A 17301-nucleotide genomic window follows, 5' to 3' on the forward strand; every position below is an offset into this window, starting at 1 on the left:
TTTTTTAAAATATAGCCATTCACTGATGACCTAGGTGTGTTTTTGATCATTGAAAATATTTAAATATAGCTAAAGTTGGGGGGAAAAGTAATTATAGCCCAATTTATTATAACTGCATAAAATTTACAACACTAATTAGCAAAAATGATTTAACAGACTAACTATTGTAGGATGCTACAATATCATAGGACATATTTGGATTGACTAATTTATAAGGCAAACGCCACTCTTTTTAAAGAGAATGTCTTAGCTTTTAAGCAAATGCTTTGGGGTGATAGAAGACAAGTAGTATATTGTTTTCACTCTTAGTGTGGAAATTAATACTTGTGAATATTAGGCTCTTTAAGTAAGAAATTCTTGTATGCATTAATCTAGGAATTTAAAGATAATTCTTTAAAATTAAATTCTTAGTTTAACACATATAAATTGATGCCAGAACCACACTGGAGTTTTTACCAAAACATCAAGTGTAAGTTGCTGTGTACACATATATTCAAATTCATGGAGAATAATTCTATTAAGTTTTTTTTTCAGTGTGTGTTTAGTTCTTCTCAATCATTTTATCTACCTTATTAAGATAATTTCTTAAAGTACTTATAAGTGAAGGGGCTTATTATGGTTGTCTTTTAATAATTAGAGTTGTTATTTCTATTGAATTTATGCTTAGGCTTCACTATTTACTAGCTGTACAACTTTGGGCCAGATTTTTAACCTTTCTTTGCCATTTCTGCCAAATGGATATATTATACCTCCACATGGAGTAGTTATGGGGATAAACACATACCTAGAATAATAAAAATGATGATGATAATGATGGTGATGATGCTGCTGCTGATGATGAAAATATTAATAGTAGCTAAACATTCATTGAGTGCTTACTAGGCATGGTTCTAAGCACTGTTCTAAATAAGGTAAATACTAACTTATTTAAACTTTGTAACAAGCTTGAAGTTTAGGCCCCATTTTTGATCCCCTTTTACAGAATAGCATCCACTAAAAATTTTATTCCTGCCTAGATACACCTCCCTTTACTTTTTTGCTATCAGCTTGTGTAGCCAAAGTTTTGTTTCTTTTTGTCTTTATAAACAAAGCAAACCTATTTTTCATGCCAGTTTGATCCCTCTTTTTGAAGGATCCTGAATTCAAAGGATGTGTTGGTCAAGATTCTCTAGAGAAGCAGAATCCAACAGAACCAACAGAGAGGCAGATTTATTTTAAGAAATTGGCTCATGCAATTGTGGGGGCTGGCAAGTCTGAAAGCCTTAGGGCAGACTGGCAGTAGAATCAGGTAAGAGTTGATGTGAAATTCAGGCAGGAGTCGATGTTGCAGTCTTGAGTCAGAATTCTGCAGGACAGCAGGCTGGAAACTCGGGTGAGAGTTGATGTTGTGGTCTTGAGACCGAAATCCACAGGGCAGGTCAGCAGGCTGAGAACTCAGGCTGGATTTCATGTGTTGCAATCTTGAGACTGAATTCTTCTTTTCCAGAAACCTCCATCTTTCCTCTTAAGGCCTTCAATTGATTGGAAGAGGCCCACTCATATTATGAAGGGTAACCTGTTTTACTCTAAGTCTACGGATTTAAATTTTAGTCATCTAAAACTTGCCTTCATGGCAACATGTAGACTGATGTTTGAACAAAAACTCGGCGCCATAGTGTAGCCAAGCTGACACATAAAATTAAGCATCACAAATAGCTATATTTAAATCATCAGGCCTCTATATTTTTAGTCCAATGTCTGAGTCAGCAAATATATATTGAATACCTTTTTTTGTGCTAGACATTGAGTAATGCACTTTTAGACCTATTGTGTCCTTTCCATTGTGACAAGTCTTTGCAGCTCGGATCCCTTGAAAACAGTAAATTACACATTTACAGGTGGCACCTAATCAGTCTTCTAAACTCACTTATGGGCTTACAAACGTCTTATGGAATTTACAGGATAGTCAGGGACTTCACCAGCTATTTTATACACGAGGATTTAACTGAGACCTACAACGTTTAAGGACTTACACAAGGCAATACTGGGTACCAGTGAACAAGGAAGGCCAGCAGGCCTCTGGACGCTGCATCCCAGTGCTCTCTTCACCTCATTTCCCTCCTGAAAAAGAAGATTTAATCCATTGGTTAAAAGTTTCTAGGTTCTTGTTAAAATTCTAACATCGGAAGGATGGGAAATTCCATATTTTACCTTCTAGCATTTTTTTCAAGACTAGAAGAGGGGGATTACTTTATATGTATAGCATAAAGCTAGCTAGATGAATAGATACAATTTGTAGATGATACAGTTTTCAGATGATAGAGACAGAAGTACAGATACCATTTATATAAATGCTGGCATTTCTATGCAAATAAACAAGACAGCCTAAATAAAGTCCTTCTGTGTGTGCAAAGCTCGGGAACTGTTCTCAGGGATCCCAACTTGGGAAACGAACCCAGAGCTCTGGCTTCTCATAAACCTATTCATCTCCCAAACTGGTTTCAGTAAACGGCAAGTACGTGGTAAGATGTTGAAATAACAATGTGTAACATTAACGCACAGAGCAGCACAGTATCTTCAGGATATATTTGGTAAGTGGGAAAAAGGCCTTTATGCACCCTACACTTTGCTCACTTTCTAAACATGACAGGACAAACAAGGGTTGTGGGTGTTGTGGTTGGTTTTTTATCTTAACACTTGTTTGGGGCTTCAGTGATTTCTCAGCACATTAGACAGAAAATGATTTGCTAAATTGTAGATTATGACAACTTTATCCAATAGAAGAAAAGTGGTTAGATGACTGTGTGTCTAGCCAACATTAAAGTGACAAAGAGCAGATGGAATTCCATGTGATCTTCTTGGGGTCAATAGATGACAGCGTGGAGCAGGAGACCTTGGGTTCTGAAGAGCCGATGAGGTCCAGTAGGAGTCCAGAACTCCACAAAGAGGATGGTGAAGCCGCCTCTGCTTCCAGCGAGGACTTTGAAAGACATGCTCAGAAAGACGTAATTCTGCCTGGAAGTTCTTCATCAGAACAGGTCAGCAGTAAAATATTTTTCAAGAAGTGAAGATAATCTTTCTTTTTAAAATGACAAGTTGAAATGTCAGTCCTACACATTGTCTACTGACTTTACTGATCAACATACCTCCTGCTAGAACACGGTTCTTGACTTCCCTGAGTCTTTTCCCTTATTTTTCACATAAGTGTTACCATGCAGAACTTATGCTATCTATCAACATCAATCCTGGCCCTTCCACAGTTTAGTTTCATTTCATCTGGTTTTAATTTATGTTAGAGTGCTAATCTCTAGCATATTATAAAGTATCTGTAATAAAAACTGAAACCAGCAGAAACTTACTTGGCTAAAATTAAGAAACTACGTGGACCTGTTTACACAAGCACTGTATAAATATGTGAATAATCTAATGTATGTGAAGTCACCATTTAAGGAACTTAACGTGCACATTTTAACTGTTGTGACCCACACCACACAGGTGCGTCGTTAGCCCCTGGATTGTGTTGACTTCAGAAAAACCTTTTCTGTTTTCTGCATCTGTAGTTTCCGTTTATCTGCAATGTAGCATTATGTGCTCAGATCCACCAAGAAGAGGAATAGTATTTCTTCTATGTAGTCACTTTATTGAAAATAAAAATACAACAATCCCACATGTCTAGGTCCAGGTGTGTGTATGTATGTGTTGTTTTGTGTGAAAGGTAGGCTGATTCAGGCTAAAGAAGAAAAAAATATCACCAGGTGAAAAAGATTGTTCTCAATGATTTCTTTTATTAAATCACAAGTGGAAATATTATTTCCTGCTTCAGAAGTGAGAGGAATAGCTTAGTTTGGGGTGGGGGGTATTCTCTAATTTGGAGTGTAGAAATTCCATAACAGGGTTTATTTTCTTCATTTGGGCCACTTAGATCTGAATATCCTGGGCACATTAAGGTTACATCTATTTTGAGCTTTCTCAAGTAAATGACCCTAATTAGCAAGTACAGTCTTTCCTAACAGACACCTGGATGGAGCCTGTAACAGGTTGAATTGTGTCCTCCAAAAAGATACAGCTGAGTCCTCACCCCTGGTAACTGTGAGTGTGACCTTATTAGGAAACAGTCTTTGCAGGCATAAGTAAGCTAAGGATCTCCAATGAAATCATCCTGAATTGGGTGTGAACTCTAAATCCGATGACTCGTGTCATCACAAGAGAGCTCTGAGACACAGACACCCACAGTGGGAAAGGCCAAGTGAAGACAGAGACTGGAGTGACACCTCCACAAGCAAAGGAACACCAAGCATTGCCGCAGGCCCCAGAAGCTAGAGGAAGGCATGGGGTGGATTCTCCGCTGGGACCTCATGAAGGAATCAGCCCTGACAACACCCACATCAGACCTCTGGCCACCAGAACTGTGAGACAGTAGCTTTCTGTTGTTTTAGCTACTACGTTTGTGGTAATTTGTTGTTAATAGCAACCATAGACAACTAATACAGCTCCAAGGGTGGGGGATCCCATGAGCTGGGTTATGCCTCTTCATTGATATTTTGTTTATTTTGCTTTTTTAATTTTCAGTTATTTTACTGAGGTCATAATGGTTTATGCCATTGTGTGATTTCAGGTGTACATTATTATTTGGCAGTTTCTGTATAAACTGCATCGTGCTTACCACCAATAGTCTAATTTTTATCCATGGCCATACATATGTGCCCCTTTACCTCTTCTGCCCACCCCTCAACCCCCTTTCCCTCTAGTAATCACTAATCTGTTCTCTTTGTCCATGTATTTATTTATCTTCCGCATACGAGGGAAATCACTCAGTATTTGTCTTTCCCCATCTGGCTTATTTCACTTAACATCATACCGTCAAGGTCCATCCATACTGTTGCTAATGGGATGATTTCATCATTTTTTATGGTTGAGTATTATTCCATTGTGTATATATATATATACCACATCATTTTCTTAAATTGTGGCAACATTGGTTTATATCATCATATAAATTTCAAATGTACATCATTGTATCTCAATTTCTGTGTAGATTATATCATGCAATCCATCACCACACACAGTGCCTAATCACCCCTTTTGCCCTCCTCCCTCCCCCCTTCTCCTCTGGTAACCACCAATCCAATCTCTGTCTCTATGTGTTTGTTTGTTGTTGTTTTTATATTCTATTTATGAGTGAGATCATATTGTATTTGACTCTCCTTCTGACTTATTTCACTTAGCATAATACCTTCAAGGTCTATCCATGTTGTCACAAGTGGCAAGATTTCATCCTTTTTTATGGCTGAGTAGTATTCCGTCGTGTATATATATATATATATATATATATATATATATATATATATATCACATCTTCTTTATCCATTCGTCCCTTGATGGGCACCTAGGTTGCTTCCAAGTCTTGGCTATTGTAAATAATGCTGCAGTGAACATAGGTGTGAATATATCTTTACACGTTCATGTTTTCATGTTCTTTGGATAAATACCCAGTAGTAGAATATCTGGATCATATGGTAGTGCTATTCTTAATTTTTTGAGGGATCTCCATACTGTTTTCCACAGTGGCTGCACCAGTTTGCACTCCCACCAGCAGTATGTGAGGGTTCGCTTTTCTCCACATCCTCTCCCACAATTGTTATTGCTTGTCTTGTTAATTATAGCCATTCTGATGAGAGTGAGGTGATACCTCATTGTAGTTTTGATTTGCACTTCCCTAATAAGTAGTGATGTTAAACATCTTTTCATGTGCCTGTTGGCCATCTGTTTTTCTTCTTGGGAGAAATATCTGTTCAGATCTTTTGCCCATTTTTTAATTGGGTTGTTAGTTTTTTTTGTTGTTGAGATGTATGAGTTCTTTATACATTTTGAATATTAACCCCTTCTCAGATAGACAGTTTGGAAACATCTTCTCCCAATTTTCAGGTTGTCTTTTCATTTTGTTGATGGTTTCCTTTGCAGAAGCTTTTCAGTTTGATGTAGTCCCATTTGTTTGTTTTTTCTTTTGTTTCTCTTGCCCTGTCAGACATGGGACTTGAAAATATGCTGCTAAGACTGATGTCAAAGAGCAGACTGCCTATGTTTTCTTCTAGAAGTTTTATGGTTCCTGGTCTTACATTCAAGTCTTTAATCCATTTTGAGTTAATTTTTGTGTATGGTGTAAGATAATGGTCTACTTTCATTCTTTTCCTTGTGGCTGTCCAATTTTCCCAACACTATTTATTGAAAAGATTTTCCTTTCTCCATTGTATGTTCTTGGTACCCCAGCAGAAATTAGCTTTCCTTAGATGTGTGGGTTTATTTCTGGGCTCTTGATTCTCTCCCATTAATCTCTGTGTTTGTTTTTCTGCCAGCACTATGCTGTTTTGATTACCATAGCTTTGCAGTATATTTTGAAATCAGGGAGTGTGATATCTCCAGCTTTGTTCTTTTTTCTCATTATTCCTTTGGCCATTTGGGGTATTTTGTTGTTCCATACAAATTTTAGGATTCTTTGTTCTATTTCTGTGAAAAATATCATTGGGATTTTGATAGGGATTGCATTGAGTCTTTAGATTGCTTTAGGAAGTATGGACATTTTAACGATGTTAATTCTCCCAATCCAAGAGCATGGAATATCTTTCCATTTCTTTTTGTCTTCTTCAATTTCTTTCAACAATGTTTTATAGTTTCCAGTGTACAGGTACTTAATCCCCTTTAAATTTATTCCTAGGTATTTTATTCTTTTTGCTGCAATTATAAATGGGATTGTATTCTTAATTTCTCTTTCCACCACTTCATTGTTAGAGTATAGAAACACTACTGATTTTTGTATGTTGATTTTATATCCTGCAACTTTACTGTATTTATTTATTATTTCTAACAGTTTTTTGATGGATTCTTTAGGGTTTTATATATATAAAATCATGTCATTTACAAATAGTGACAGTTTCACTTCTTCTTTTCCAATTTGGAACCCTTTTATTTCTTTTTCTTGCCTAATTGCTCTGGCTAGCACTTCCAATACTATGTTAAATAAGAATGGTGAAAGTGGCCATCCTTGTCTAGTTCCTGTTCTTAGAGGGTTTTTCTCCATTGAGAATGATATTAGCTGTGGGTTTGTCATATATGGCCTTTATCGTGTTGAGGTACTTTCCTTCTATACCCATTTTATTCACAGTTTTTATTATAAATGGATGATGTATCTTGTCAAATGCTTTCTCTGTATCTATTAAGATGATCATGTGATTTTTATTCTTCATTTTATTAATGTAGTGTATCAAGTTGATTGATTTGCAGATGGTAAACCATCCCTGCATCCCTGGAATAAATCCCACTTGATCATGGTGTATGATCTTTTAATGTATTGTTGTATTCAATTTGCTAGTAATTTTTTGAGGATTTTTGCATTGATGTTCATCAGCGATGTTGGCTAATTTTCTTTTTTCATGTTGTCCTTGTCTGGTTTTGGTATCAGGATAGTGTCGGCATAACAGAATGAGTAGGAAATCTTCCTCTCATATTCAATATTTTGGAAGAGTTTGAGAAGGATAGGTATTAAGTCTTCTTTGAATGTTTGGTAGAATTCACCAGGGAAGCCATCTGGTCATAGACTTTTATTTTTTGGGAGGTTTTTGATTACTGTTTTGATCTCCTTACTGGTGATTGTTCTATTCAAATTCCCTATTTCTTCTTAATTCAGTTTTGGAAGATTGTATGATTCTAAGAATTTATCCATTTCTTTTAGATTATCCAATTTCGTGGCGTATAGCTCTTTGTGATATTCTCTTATAATCTTTTGTATTTCTGAGGCATTGATTGTAATTTCTCCTCTTTCATTTCTGATTTTAGTTGAGCTTTCTCTCTTTTTTCTCGGTGAGTCTAGCTAAAGGTTTATCAATTTCATTCATCTTTTCAGAGAACCAGCTCTTTGTTTCATTGACTTTTTCTACTTTTTTTAGTCTCTATTCCCTTTATTTCTGCTCCCCTATTTTTACCATTTCCTTCCTTCTACTGATTTTGAGCTTTGTTTGTTCTTCTTTTTCCAGTTCCTTTAGGTGCACTGTTAGATTGTTTATTTGAGATTTTTCTTGTTTCTTGAGGCCTGTATTGCTATAAACTTCCCTGTTAGAACTGCTTTTGCTGTATCCTATAAATTTTGGCATGTCATATTTTCACTTTCATTTGTCTCCAGGTATTTTTTTATTTCTTCTTTGATATCCTTGTTGTTCAATTTTGTTTAATCTCCACATATTTTTGTCTCTTCTGATTCTCTTCCTGTAGTTCATTTCTGGTTTCATATCATTGTGGTTAGAAAAGATGCTGGGTGTTATTTCGATCTTCTTAAATTTATTGAGACTTGTTTTGTAGCCTAATATGTGATCTATCCTGGAGAATGCTCCATGTGCATTTGAAAAGAAAGTGTATTATACAGTTTTTGGAATGGAATGTTCTGTATATATCTACTAAATCTAGCTGGTCTAATATGTTGTTTAAGGCCAATGTTTCCTTATTGATCTTCTATTTGGATGATCTATCCATTGGTGTAAGTGGGGTGTTAATTTTCCCTACTATTATTGTGTTGTTGTCTATTTGTCCTCTATGTCTGTTAATAATTTCTTTATATATTTAGGTGCTACTATGTTGGGTGCATAGATCTTTACAAGTATAATATCCTCTTGTTGGATTATTCCCTGTATGATTATGTAGTGCCCTTATTTGTCTCTTGTTACAGTTTTTGTTTCAAAATCTATTTTGCCTGATATAAGTATTGCCACCCCAGCTTTCTTTTCATTGCCATTTATGTGGTGAATCTTTTCCCATCCCTTCATTTTCAGTTTGTGAGTGTCTTTAGGTCTGAAGTGTGTCTCTTGTATGCAGCATATATATGAATCTTGTGTTTTTATCCAGTCAGCCACCCTATGCCTTTCGATTGAAGCATTTAGTCCACTGACATTTAAAGTGGCTATTGATAAGAATGTACTTATTGCCATTTTGTTACTTTTTTTCCTGAGTGTTTTAGTAGTTGTGCTCTGTTCCTTTCTTCTTGTCTTCCTCTCTTCCTTTGTGGTTTGATGGCTTTTTAGTATTTTGTTTGGGTTCCTTTCTCTTAACTTTTTTTGTATTATGATAGGTTTCTGGTTTGTGATTAACATGAGGTTCATATATATTAACCTATATATATAGCAATGTATATTAAATTGATGGTCTCTTAAGTTTGACCTCTTCCTAAGAGCTCGACTCTTTTATTCCCCTCCTCCCACGTTTTATGCTTTTGATATTGTATTTTACCTCTTTTTTCTGCATGTGTATCCATCACCTGCTTATCATTGAAATAGGTAGTTTTGGTACTTTTGTCTTTTGACCTTCATATTAGCTTTATAGGAGGTCGATCTACTACCTTAGCTGTGTATTTGCCTTTATCAGTGATTTTATTTATTTATTTATTTATAATTTTCTTATTCCTATTTATGGTCTTTTCTTTTCTACTTAAATAAGTCCCTTTAGCATTTCTTGTAAGCCTGGTTTCTAGGTGATAAACTTCCTAAGTTTTTGCTTGTCTGGAAAACTCTTTATCTCTCCTTCCATTCTGAATGATAACTTTGCCAGGTAGAGTATTCTTGGCTGTAGGTTTTTTCCTTTCAGCACTTTAAAAATATCATGCCACCCCCTTCTAGCCTGTAAGGTTTCTGATGAGAAGTCAGCTGATAGCCTAATGGGGTTTCCTTTGTATGTCACTTGTTGCCTTTCTCTCGCAGCTTTTAGGATTGTCTCTTTATCTTTAAGTCTTGATATTTTACTTATAATGTGTCTTGGTGTGGGCCTCTTTGGGTTTATCTTGTTTGGTGCTCTCTGTGATTCCTGTACCTGGATGTCTGTTTCCTTCCTTAGGTTAGGAAAGTTTTCAGCTATTATTTCTTCAAATAGATTCTCTGACCTTTTGTCTCTCTCTTCTCCATCTGGGGCACCTATAATAGGATGTTAGTGTGCTTGATGTTGTCTCAGAAGTCCATTAGACTGTCCTTCTTCTTTTTATTTTTTTGGGGGGAGGTGAGTGAGGAAGATTGGCTGTGAGCCAACATCCATTGCCAATCTTCCTCTAGCAAAAAGAGGAAGATTGGCCCTGAGCTTACATCTGTGCCAGTCTTCCTCTATTTTGTATGTGGGTCACCACCACAGCATGGCTTGATGAGCGGTGTAGGTCTGTGCCCAGGATCCAAATCTGTGAACCTGGGCCACGTAAGTGGAACACACTGAACTTAACCACTACACCACCAGCCAGCCCCTGTCCTTGTTCTTTTTATTTCTTTTTTCTTTTATCTGTTCAGCTTGGGTGATTTCCTCTAGTCTTTCATCTAGCTTGCTGATCTATTCTTCTGTGTCATCTACTCTGCTATTGAGCCCCTCTAGTGAATTTTTCATTTCTATTATTGTATTCTTCATTTCTGATTGCTTCTTTTTTATATTTTTCAGTTCTTTGTTGAAGTTCTCAGAGTCCATACATTCTTCTCCCAAGATCAGTGAGCATCCTTATGACTATTAGTTTCTACTCTTTGTCAGGTAGATTGTTTACCTCTGTTTCATTTAGCTCTTTTTCTGAGGATTTGTCCTGTTCCCTTATCTGGAATGTGTTCCTTTCTCTCCTCATTTTGCCTCTTTCTCTGTGCTTATATCTACATATTAGGTAGATCAGCTGCATCTCCCAATCTTGGAGAGGTGACCTTTATAAGAGATGCCTTGTGAGGCCCAGCAGTGTGCTTTCCTCTTGTCACCAGTTCCAAATGTTCCAGGAGTGTCCCTTGTGTGGGCTATGTGTGCCCTTCTATTGTTGCAGGGTTGCTGTTGCTGCAGTTTCCTGGGGAGGCTAGGCTATCCCCCTAGCCGGCTGGTTGTAATGTTCAGTTGCATGTGGCTAGTGTGGACCCTCAGTCACTTTATCAGGTTTGGGGATCCCCAGCACAATTGGCTGCAAGATCTAATAGCACATTCCTGTTGTAGTTTATCTGTTAAGTGAGTAGCCCCCCAACATGGCTGGTTGCTAGGCTCAGGGGCTTACAATTGCTGTAGGCCTCTGACCTGCAAAGCTGTTGCCAGCTCTCTCAGAAGTTCAGCTGAGTAGAGCTGGCCCTAGGCACAGGAGAACCCAATCATTTCAGGCTTTGGAAGGTGGGGCCAATCCCCTACATGGCTGTTTGAGAAGCACAAATCTGCTGCAGCTTACAAGCCCCACTGTCCACAGGTGCACATAGCCTGTTGACACAGTCCTGCCTGGTGCACACATCCTGACCCACTGAAGCAGACCCAGTTGCCCCACTGCTGAGGCCCCACACACTCCACCAATGCCCTACACACTCCACTCACTCCTTCTGCATGCCCTGTCCTGCAGAGGTGGACCCACTCACCCTGCTGCAGAGGTCCCACACAAGTTGCCCAAGGGCTTGCTGTTAGATGGGGCCAGTCCCTGGGGCATGCTGCCTGCCTTGACTGAGCTGGATTAAATTTGTGCTCTAGTAGGTGGGGCAGACCCCTGCACTAACAGGCCAGGGAAAGAACTCCAAAGGCCTCTGCCAGCCTCTGTGTCAGCATGCCTGTGCTAGGTCACAGTTATGGCTGCCACCTATGTCTCAGTCCCTGGGGACATAGTCCCAGCCTGAGGAGGTCTCACCTTTCACTGAAATGTGCACAGAGCATATCAAATGAGTCTCTTTTCACCAAAGGACTGTGCACCTTTCTTTCTAGTGATTCTATGTTGCTTTCCAAAACAGGTGAATTTGTGGATAGGCCCTTTAAGAGCATGCTTTCCTTCCCTTATGTTCAATAGCTTTTGTGAGGGTATTCCTTATTATTGTTAGTAGCCAGAAAAGTCAGATATGAGATTTGTCTCCATGTGCTGAGTTCAAAAGCTGATTATTGTGGTAAAGCTCTCCTACTCAAATTCCTCACTCTCCAGGGAAGGCTTCATACCTTAAGATTGCCCCTGGCCAGCCATGAAGCACCACAGCTCGAAGGTGGTTTTTTTCTCTCCAGAAAGGAATTTCTGCCTCTTCCACCTCAGTCAGCACGGTCTCCTGTTGTAGGGGTTCTTTTTATCCAGTTTTCAGTTTCTCTCTCAGGGATAATTGTTCCAAGAGTAGTTGTAACTTTGTTGTGTCTATGGGAGGAGGTGAGTTCAGAGTCTGCCTACACCAGCATCTTGACCTGTTTCCTATACCACATCTTCTTTAGCCATTCATCAGTTGATGGGCACTTGGGCTGCTTCCTTGTCTTGGCTATTTTGAATAATGCTGCAATGAACATTGGGGTGCATAAATCTCTTTGAATTGTTGATTTCAAGTTCTTTGGATAAATACCCAGTAGTAGGATAGCTGGGTTGCTTGGTATTTCTATTTGCAATTTTTTGAGAAATCTCCAATTCCTTGCATCTTTATCAAGACAGGGCTCTCAAAGGACACTGAGGTGAAAAAGGATGCATGGTTCTGTCTTTGCATATAACCTTTTTTCTCTTAAACCGTTATTTTTTGGATGTATATTCTGATATATTAACAGTTCAATATTCCCATTTATTAACTTGTTTGTACTTTGTGGTACCATTGTATGTATTTCAATTATCTCCATGCTTTCAAGAATGGGTACAGGGATTCCTTTAAGATATGTGGCTGATATTTTTGTATTCTCATGCTGCAAAATGTAAGCTGAGGAGCAGAATGCTCATCTGCTATGCTGTAGTAAGGCAAACATTCAAAGGAGCAGCCCAGTGTCTAGGAGGTGAATAACATAGAACTTAAGACTGCATTTTTATCATGTGTCAGTATCAGAAAAGGGTAAAAACTTTCATGAGAATTTAAGTGTTTTACAAATGTGACCAATATTTTCTTCTAACAACAAAATGTAGGATCTTCTCTATTTCCTCTCGTAACTTATATGTCTTAAGTTATGTGAAATGTGACCTAAACTGACTGAAAAAATAACTATGTGAGAAATCATGTGGTGACAGAAGAACACACAGACGGATTCATATGGTAGAAGGAGGCTGAGCTTTGGAGTCAGAACTCTGTCCCAGCCCTGGCTTTGGCACTTATGGGTGTGGGATCATGGGCTAGTCACTCGACTTCCCTGACCTTGGTTTCCTCATCTGTAAATCAGGGGAGTGGTATCTAGTTTGGTGCGTGGTTAGGAGGCATTGTTGGGACAATGAGATGAGTCATCCATAAAGAGTCTAGTACAAAGTAGGTGCTCATTAAATGCAGGCAGTGCTACAGAGAGAAAAGATCCTAAGACCCCTTCTGAGGCCAGTGTTCTTTGTGTTCTTACCTTCACTGTGTCAATAAGTTCCCTGAACACTTGCAACAGCATTGTGCATGGGGAGAAGGCTTCAGATTTGGTGTTAGAGCTCATAGCTTTCATCCTTGGTTCTGACATTTATGTGAACTTGAACCTCTGTGCAAAATAGCACTAAGTAATTTGAACCTCTTACGGTTGTGGTGAGAATTAATGAGATGTGTCCAAGTGTCTGGCAGTTAATGTTTTCCTTTTCTTATGACTCATTTTATGTATTTGTTGAGACTCTTATGTATTCTTTTTTTTTTTTTTTCCTTTTTCTCCCCAAAGCCCCCCGGTACATAGTTGTATATTCTTTGTTGTGGGTCCTTCTAGTTGTGGCATGTGGGACGCTGCCTCAGCGTGGTTTGATGAGCAGTGCCATGTCCGCGCCCAGGATTCGAACCAACGAAACACTGGGCCGCCTGCAGCGGAGCGCGCTAACTTAACCACTCGGCCACGGGGCCAGCCCCTGAGACTCTTATGTATTCTTACTTTTCATTGCTGTTGCGATGGTGAACTGATACTTATAAAAGTCAAAGTGTTTAAATGGAGATTTGGGGGACATCCCAGCTAGGGTAAGTGTTGTTGGGTGAGTCCTTTCTCTTAAGCTGTTTATGTGTAACTATTCATTTACATGGGGACTGGGGTGATTGCTTCTTGTCTCAATATTATAGGGCCCTGTTGTGGTGGTGGATGTTGGGGTAACAAAAGAATCTATATTGAAAAAAAAAGATTAATGGTTTCCTTTACTAAGTGGTTGCTATGGAGATCAGGCTGGCAATTGTCTGGTATAGAGATTACTACATGAAAATTCATCAGACCCAGAGATCCTGACAGTTGATGTGCATCTTAGAAAAAAAAGAAATAAGAAAAAAACTCCTATGTGTTTTGTGAAAGAACTCTCTTAGTAAAGCTTGTGACACCCTGGAGCCCCAAGAACACCTCCTGTGGGACCCTTTTTTTCTCTCTAGACAGAATAGAACATAGAGGAATGAAGAGTTTACCTTCTCACTTTGCTAAAGCATTGTGTTTGCTTGTGTGTGTGTGTAGCTGTTGGGGAGGGTGTTACAGAGCCCTGCTGGACCAGCACCACTTACTTCCCACAGACTGGATGTGAAACTGATGAGGAATCACTCATGGAATCCACCTTTAGTTAGCAGGATGTGATCGTGATGTCAACAATGACACAATCACACCTGAAACAGTAGGGAGCATCAGCCTAGGTAAGTCACCCTAGGTATGCTCACCTAGGTAAGCTTAGTTAAGTTACCCACTGAGGACTTTCAGAAGTACTTGGAGGAGAATACTGCAATTGGCTGAGGTCTCCTGGCAAAGGTAGGAGCTCATGAAATCTGGTCATTAATGTGACCACTTATCAGTCTACACGAATCAGTCCACACGGAATAGGCTAGTTCTGTAACCATCTCAGAAGGATGCTACAGCCGACATTTTCACTCTAAGGCAACTGAGGCAGCAGGACACCTCAGGGCATGATGAGATTATGAGGGACAAGACCAAAAGAGCAGTGGTGGATTGTAGGGGACATACACTCTTAGAGTCAATTGAAAGTATCATACTTCAAGGGTCATGCAAATGATGAAACATTATGTTTATTGTTATCATAGGGCAATTTAGTTGTCTAGGTATATAAAGCTACTTTAGAAATATCCGTGCTCATTTTTTATATCCCACTGATATTGGAAATCTTGTAGGAAAGACATTATGAAATGACTTAGGCCTGAGAATTATCCAGTAATGAATAAGAGTAATTATTTAAGTGCATAGTTTTAACAAATTTAATCACAAAAGAAATCCAGGAAAAAAATAATACATTGTTTTTCAGTAAGTATTAAAATAAAAATAAAATTATCCTATTTTATCTTTTAGCTATCAGAAGGAAGTGTTTTCCTGGACATTTTCTAAAATTTACTTTATTTGATGGACCTGTTCCTAATCAGTTGCAGATAACTAGGTTTTCCTCTGAATTTTAATTATAACCAGTCTGTACATTTGATTCAATTAGGAAACCATACTTTAAGGAACTTTAAAGAAAATGATTCATGTGTAATAGACTATAATAAGTCAGGGAAAATTATTTTAAGTTTTTGTCTTGACTTAAAAAATAAAATATAGCATTTAGGGTAGTAGTGGAATAAACACGTTAGCCTAAACTAGGCGTCTTCCAGGGACACGTTCCGAAAAGCTTACCAGTGTGTACTGACAGCTAACTCCACTTTTCTAAATTCTCTATAACTGCCTGGCATTTGGCAATGGGCATGAATCAAATCTAGCATTCTGTGTGAGTGAAAGTCAAGTCTGAAACCTGATTCTTGAATATGAGAGAAAATGTAAAATCCATCATAAAATCCCTATCAATAAAAGACGGATTTCATAATATACTTTAACAAATTAACCAGTATATTTTCTGTAAGCCATAAACGTATTTCTACTCTCTGGTTAGTATAGAAAACTTTTTAGAGGGAAAATGGATTTTTAAAAATCACTGGAGACATTTACATGAGCGAAAGTTTTATTTTTTAAGTTAACCAATATAGGAGCTCATCTATCACTCCTTAAATAATACATTAACTATAAATAAAAATTAAGATAGAATGAATAAAACTAAAAGAGAAAGAGAGCAAGAGCACACACATTATTTCATAGTAAAAAAAGCAACAGTGATTTTCCTCATTCAAGGGAAACAGCTGTGACATCGTCATTGTTATAGCTCATGAGCCTCCACCGCATCCAGTCCATTTTCAGAGGTGGGGAGGAAAATGCCATATTATTGTAAACACAAAGGTGGCTCTACAGAGGGGAAATAGAGCTGTACAAATTAAAAAGCTCATGGAATCCTTTGCAGTTTTAACATTTGGTTAAATCTATACAAGAAAAGTTTACTATCTAATTTATGGCACTCCAGCTTTTCCTTATTTAGCCTCTATTTTATGTGCTTATCTTTTAATTCCTCAGGAGAGACTTGGCATACCTTTTGAACATCCCAGAATGTTCAGGAAACAAAAAAGTTCAGATGACGGCATCCTTGCCAAAGCTGACTGGCATCCAAGGAGAAGCAGGCCACCACCTAGAATGGATAAACACATTTTAGTGATGGTTCTTTGCTCTGAAAAGCTTTATCCAATGCAGTCACAATTAATTGTTTATCTACTTACTGCCAGTTCATATTTTATAAGCACTTCTAAGTGAAAAGTTTTATTTTCAGAACAAAAATGATGTTGTTACTTTTTTCATTGATATTTATTTTATATGCTATCCTCTTTTTTTTTTTTTTGCTGTAATTGGTAATATTTTTAGTTAATATTAGGACATAAAACAGTCTCCATCTTTCCTTTCATCCTTTCCAGTGGTCGGAGCTGTTGAAGCTGAACTCACTGGGTATCTGGAGTCACTGAAGAAATTTATATAATTAAAAAATGTGTGAGAGCCAGCTCTGATAGTCTAGTGGTTAAGGGTCAGCGCTCTCACCACTTCGGTGGCCCGGGTTCACTTCCTGGTCGCGGAACCACACCATCCGTCTGTCAGTTACCACACTGTAGTGGCGGCTCCCATTAAAAAAAGTGTGAGCCCACAGCATTACAGCAACCTATGAATAAGTAAAGAAATTAATTCTACAATCAAGCAAAATAGGATGATCCAAGCATGTATCTTTGGGTTCAAGCATGGTCCAAGGATGGCATATTATATATCTGGAGATTGGATCGGTTGATCATTCTTCAAAAATCTCCGTGAACATAATTTCTTAGAACTGAAACTTCACTATCAGTAGACTGTGGGAGAGTGTGAGGTTTTATTATTGGGTACAAATCTGAAGTGCAGAAATTCTGAAGGCAGATCCATTTACTTTGGTACGCCAGAAAGCCATGGAGTATGGTTCATGTGCTCTTTGGAAGTCCGGGAGCCTAATAGGACATGTGCCAGGACAGGAAACCATCCGGCTTCTGGGTGGTATTGGGCTAAGGAAGGAGAGTGTGTATTGTCATGATTCAGAGTATAGCTTTATAT

General features: G+C 38.1%; 1 protein-coding gene across 1 annotated transcript in view; it reads left to right on the top strand.

The window, feature by feature from the left end:
- Positions 1-17301, top strand: part of LOC106845862 (uncharacterized) — a 310124-nt gene that overhangs the window by 27447 nt on the left and 265376 nt on the right. The window contains exon 6 of the mRNA XM_070516801.1: positions 2851-3017. Coding sequence (XP_070372902.1) covers positions 2851-3017 — 167 coding nt within the window. The remainder of the gene's footprint in view (positions 1-2850; positions 3018-17301) is intronic.

This window comes from Equus asinus, chromosome 8 (genome assembly GCF_041296235.1).
Source record: "Equus asinus isolate D_3611 breed Donkey chromosome 8, EquAss-T2T_v2, whole genome shotgun sequence".
Classification (NCBI taxonomy): Eukaryota; Metazoa; Chordata; class Mammalia; order Perissodactyla; family Equidae; genus Equus; species Equus asinus.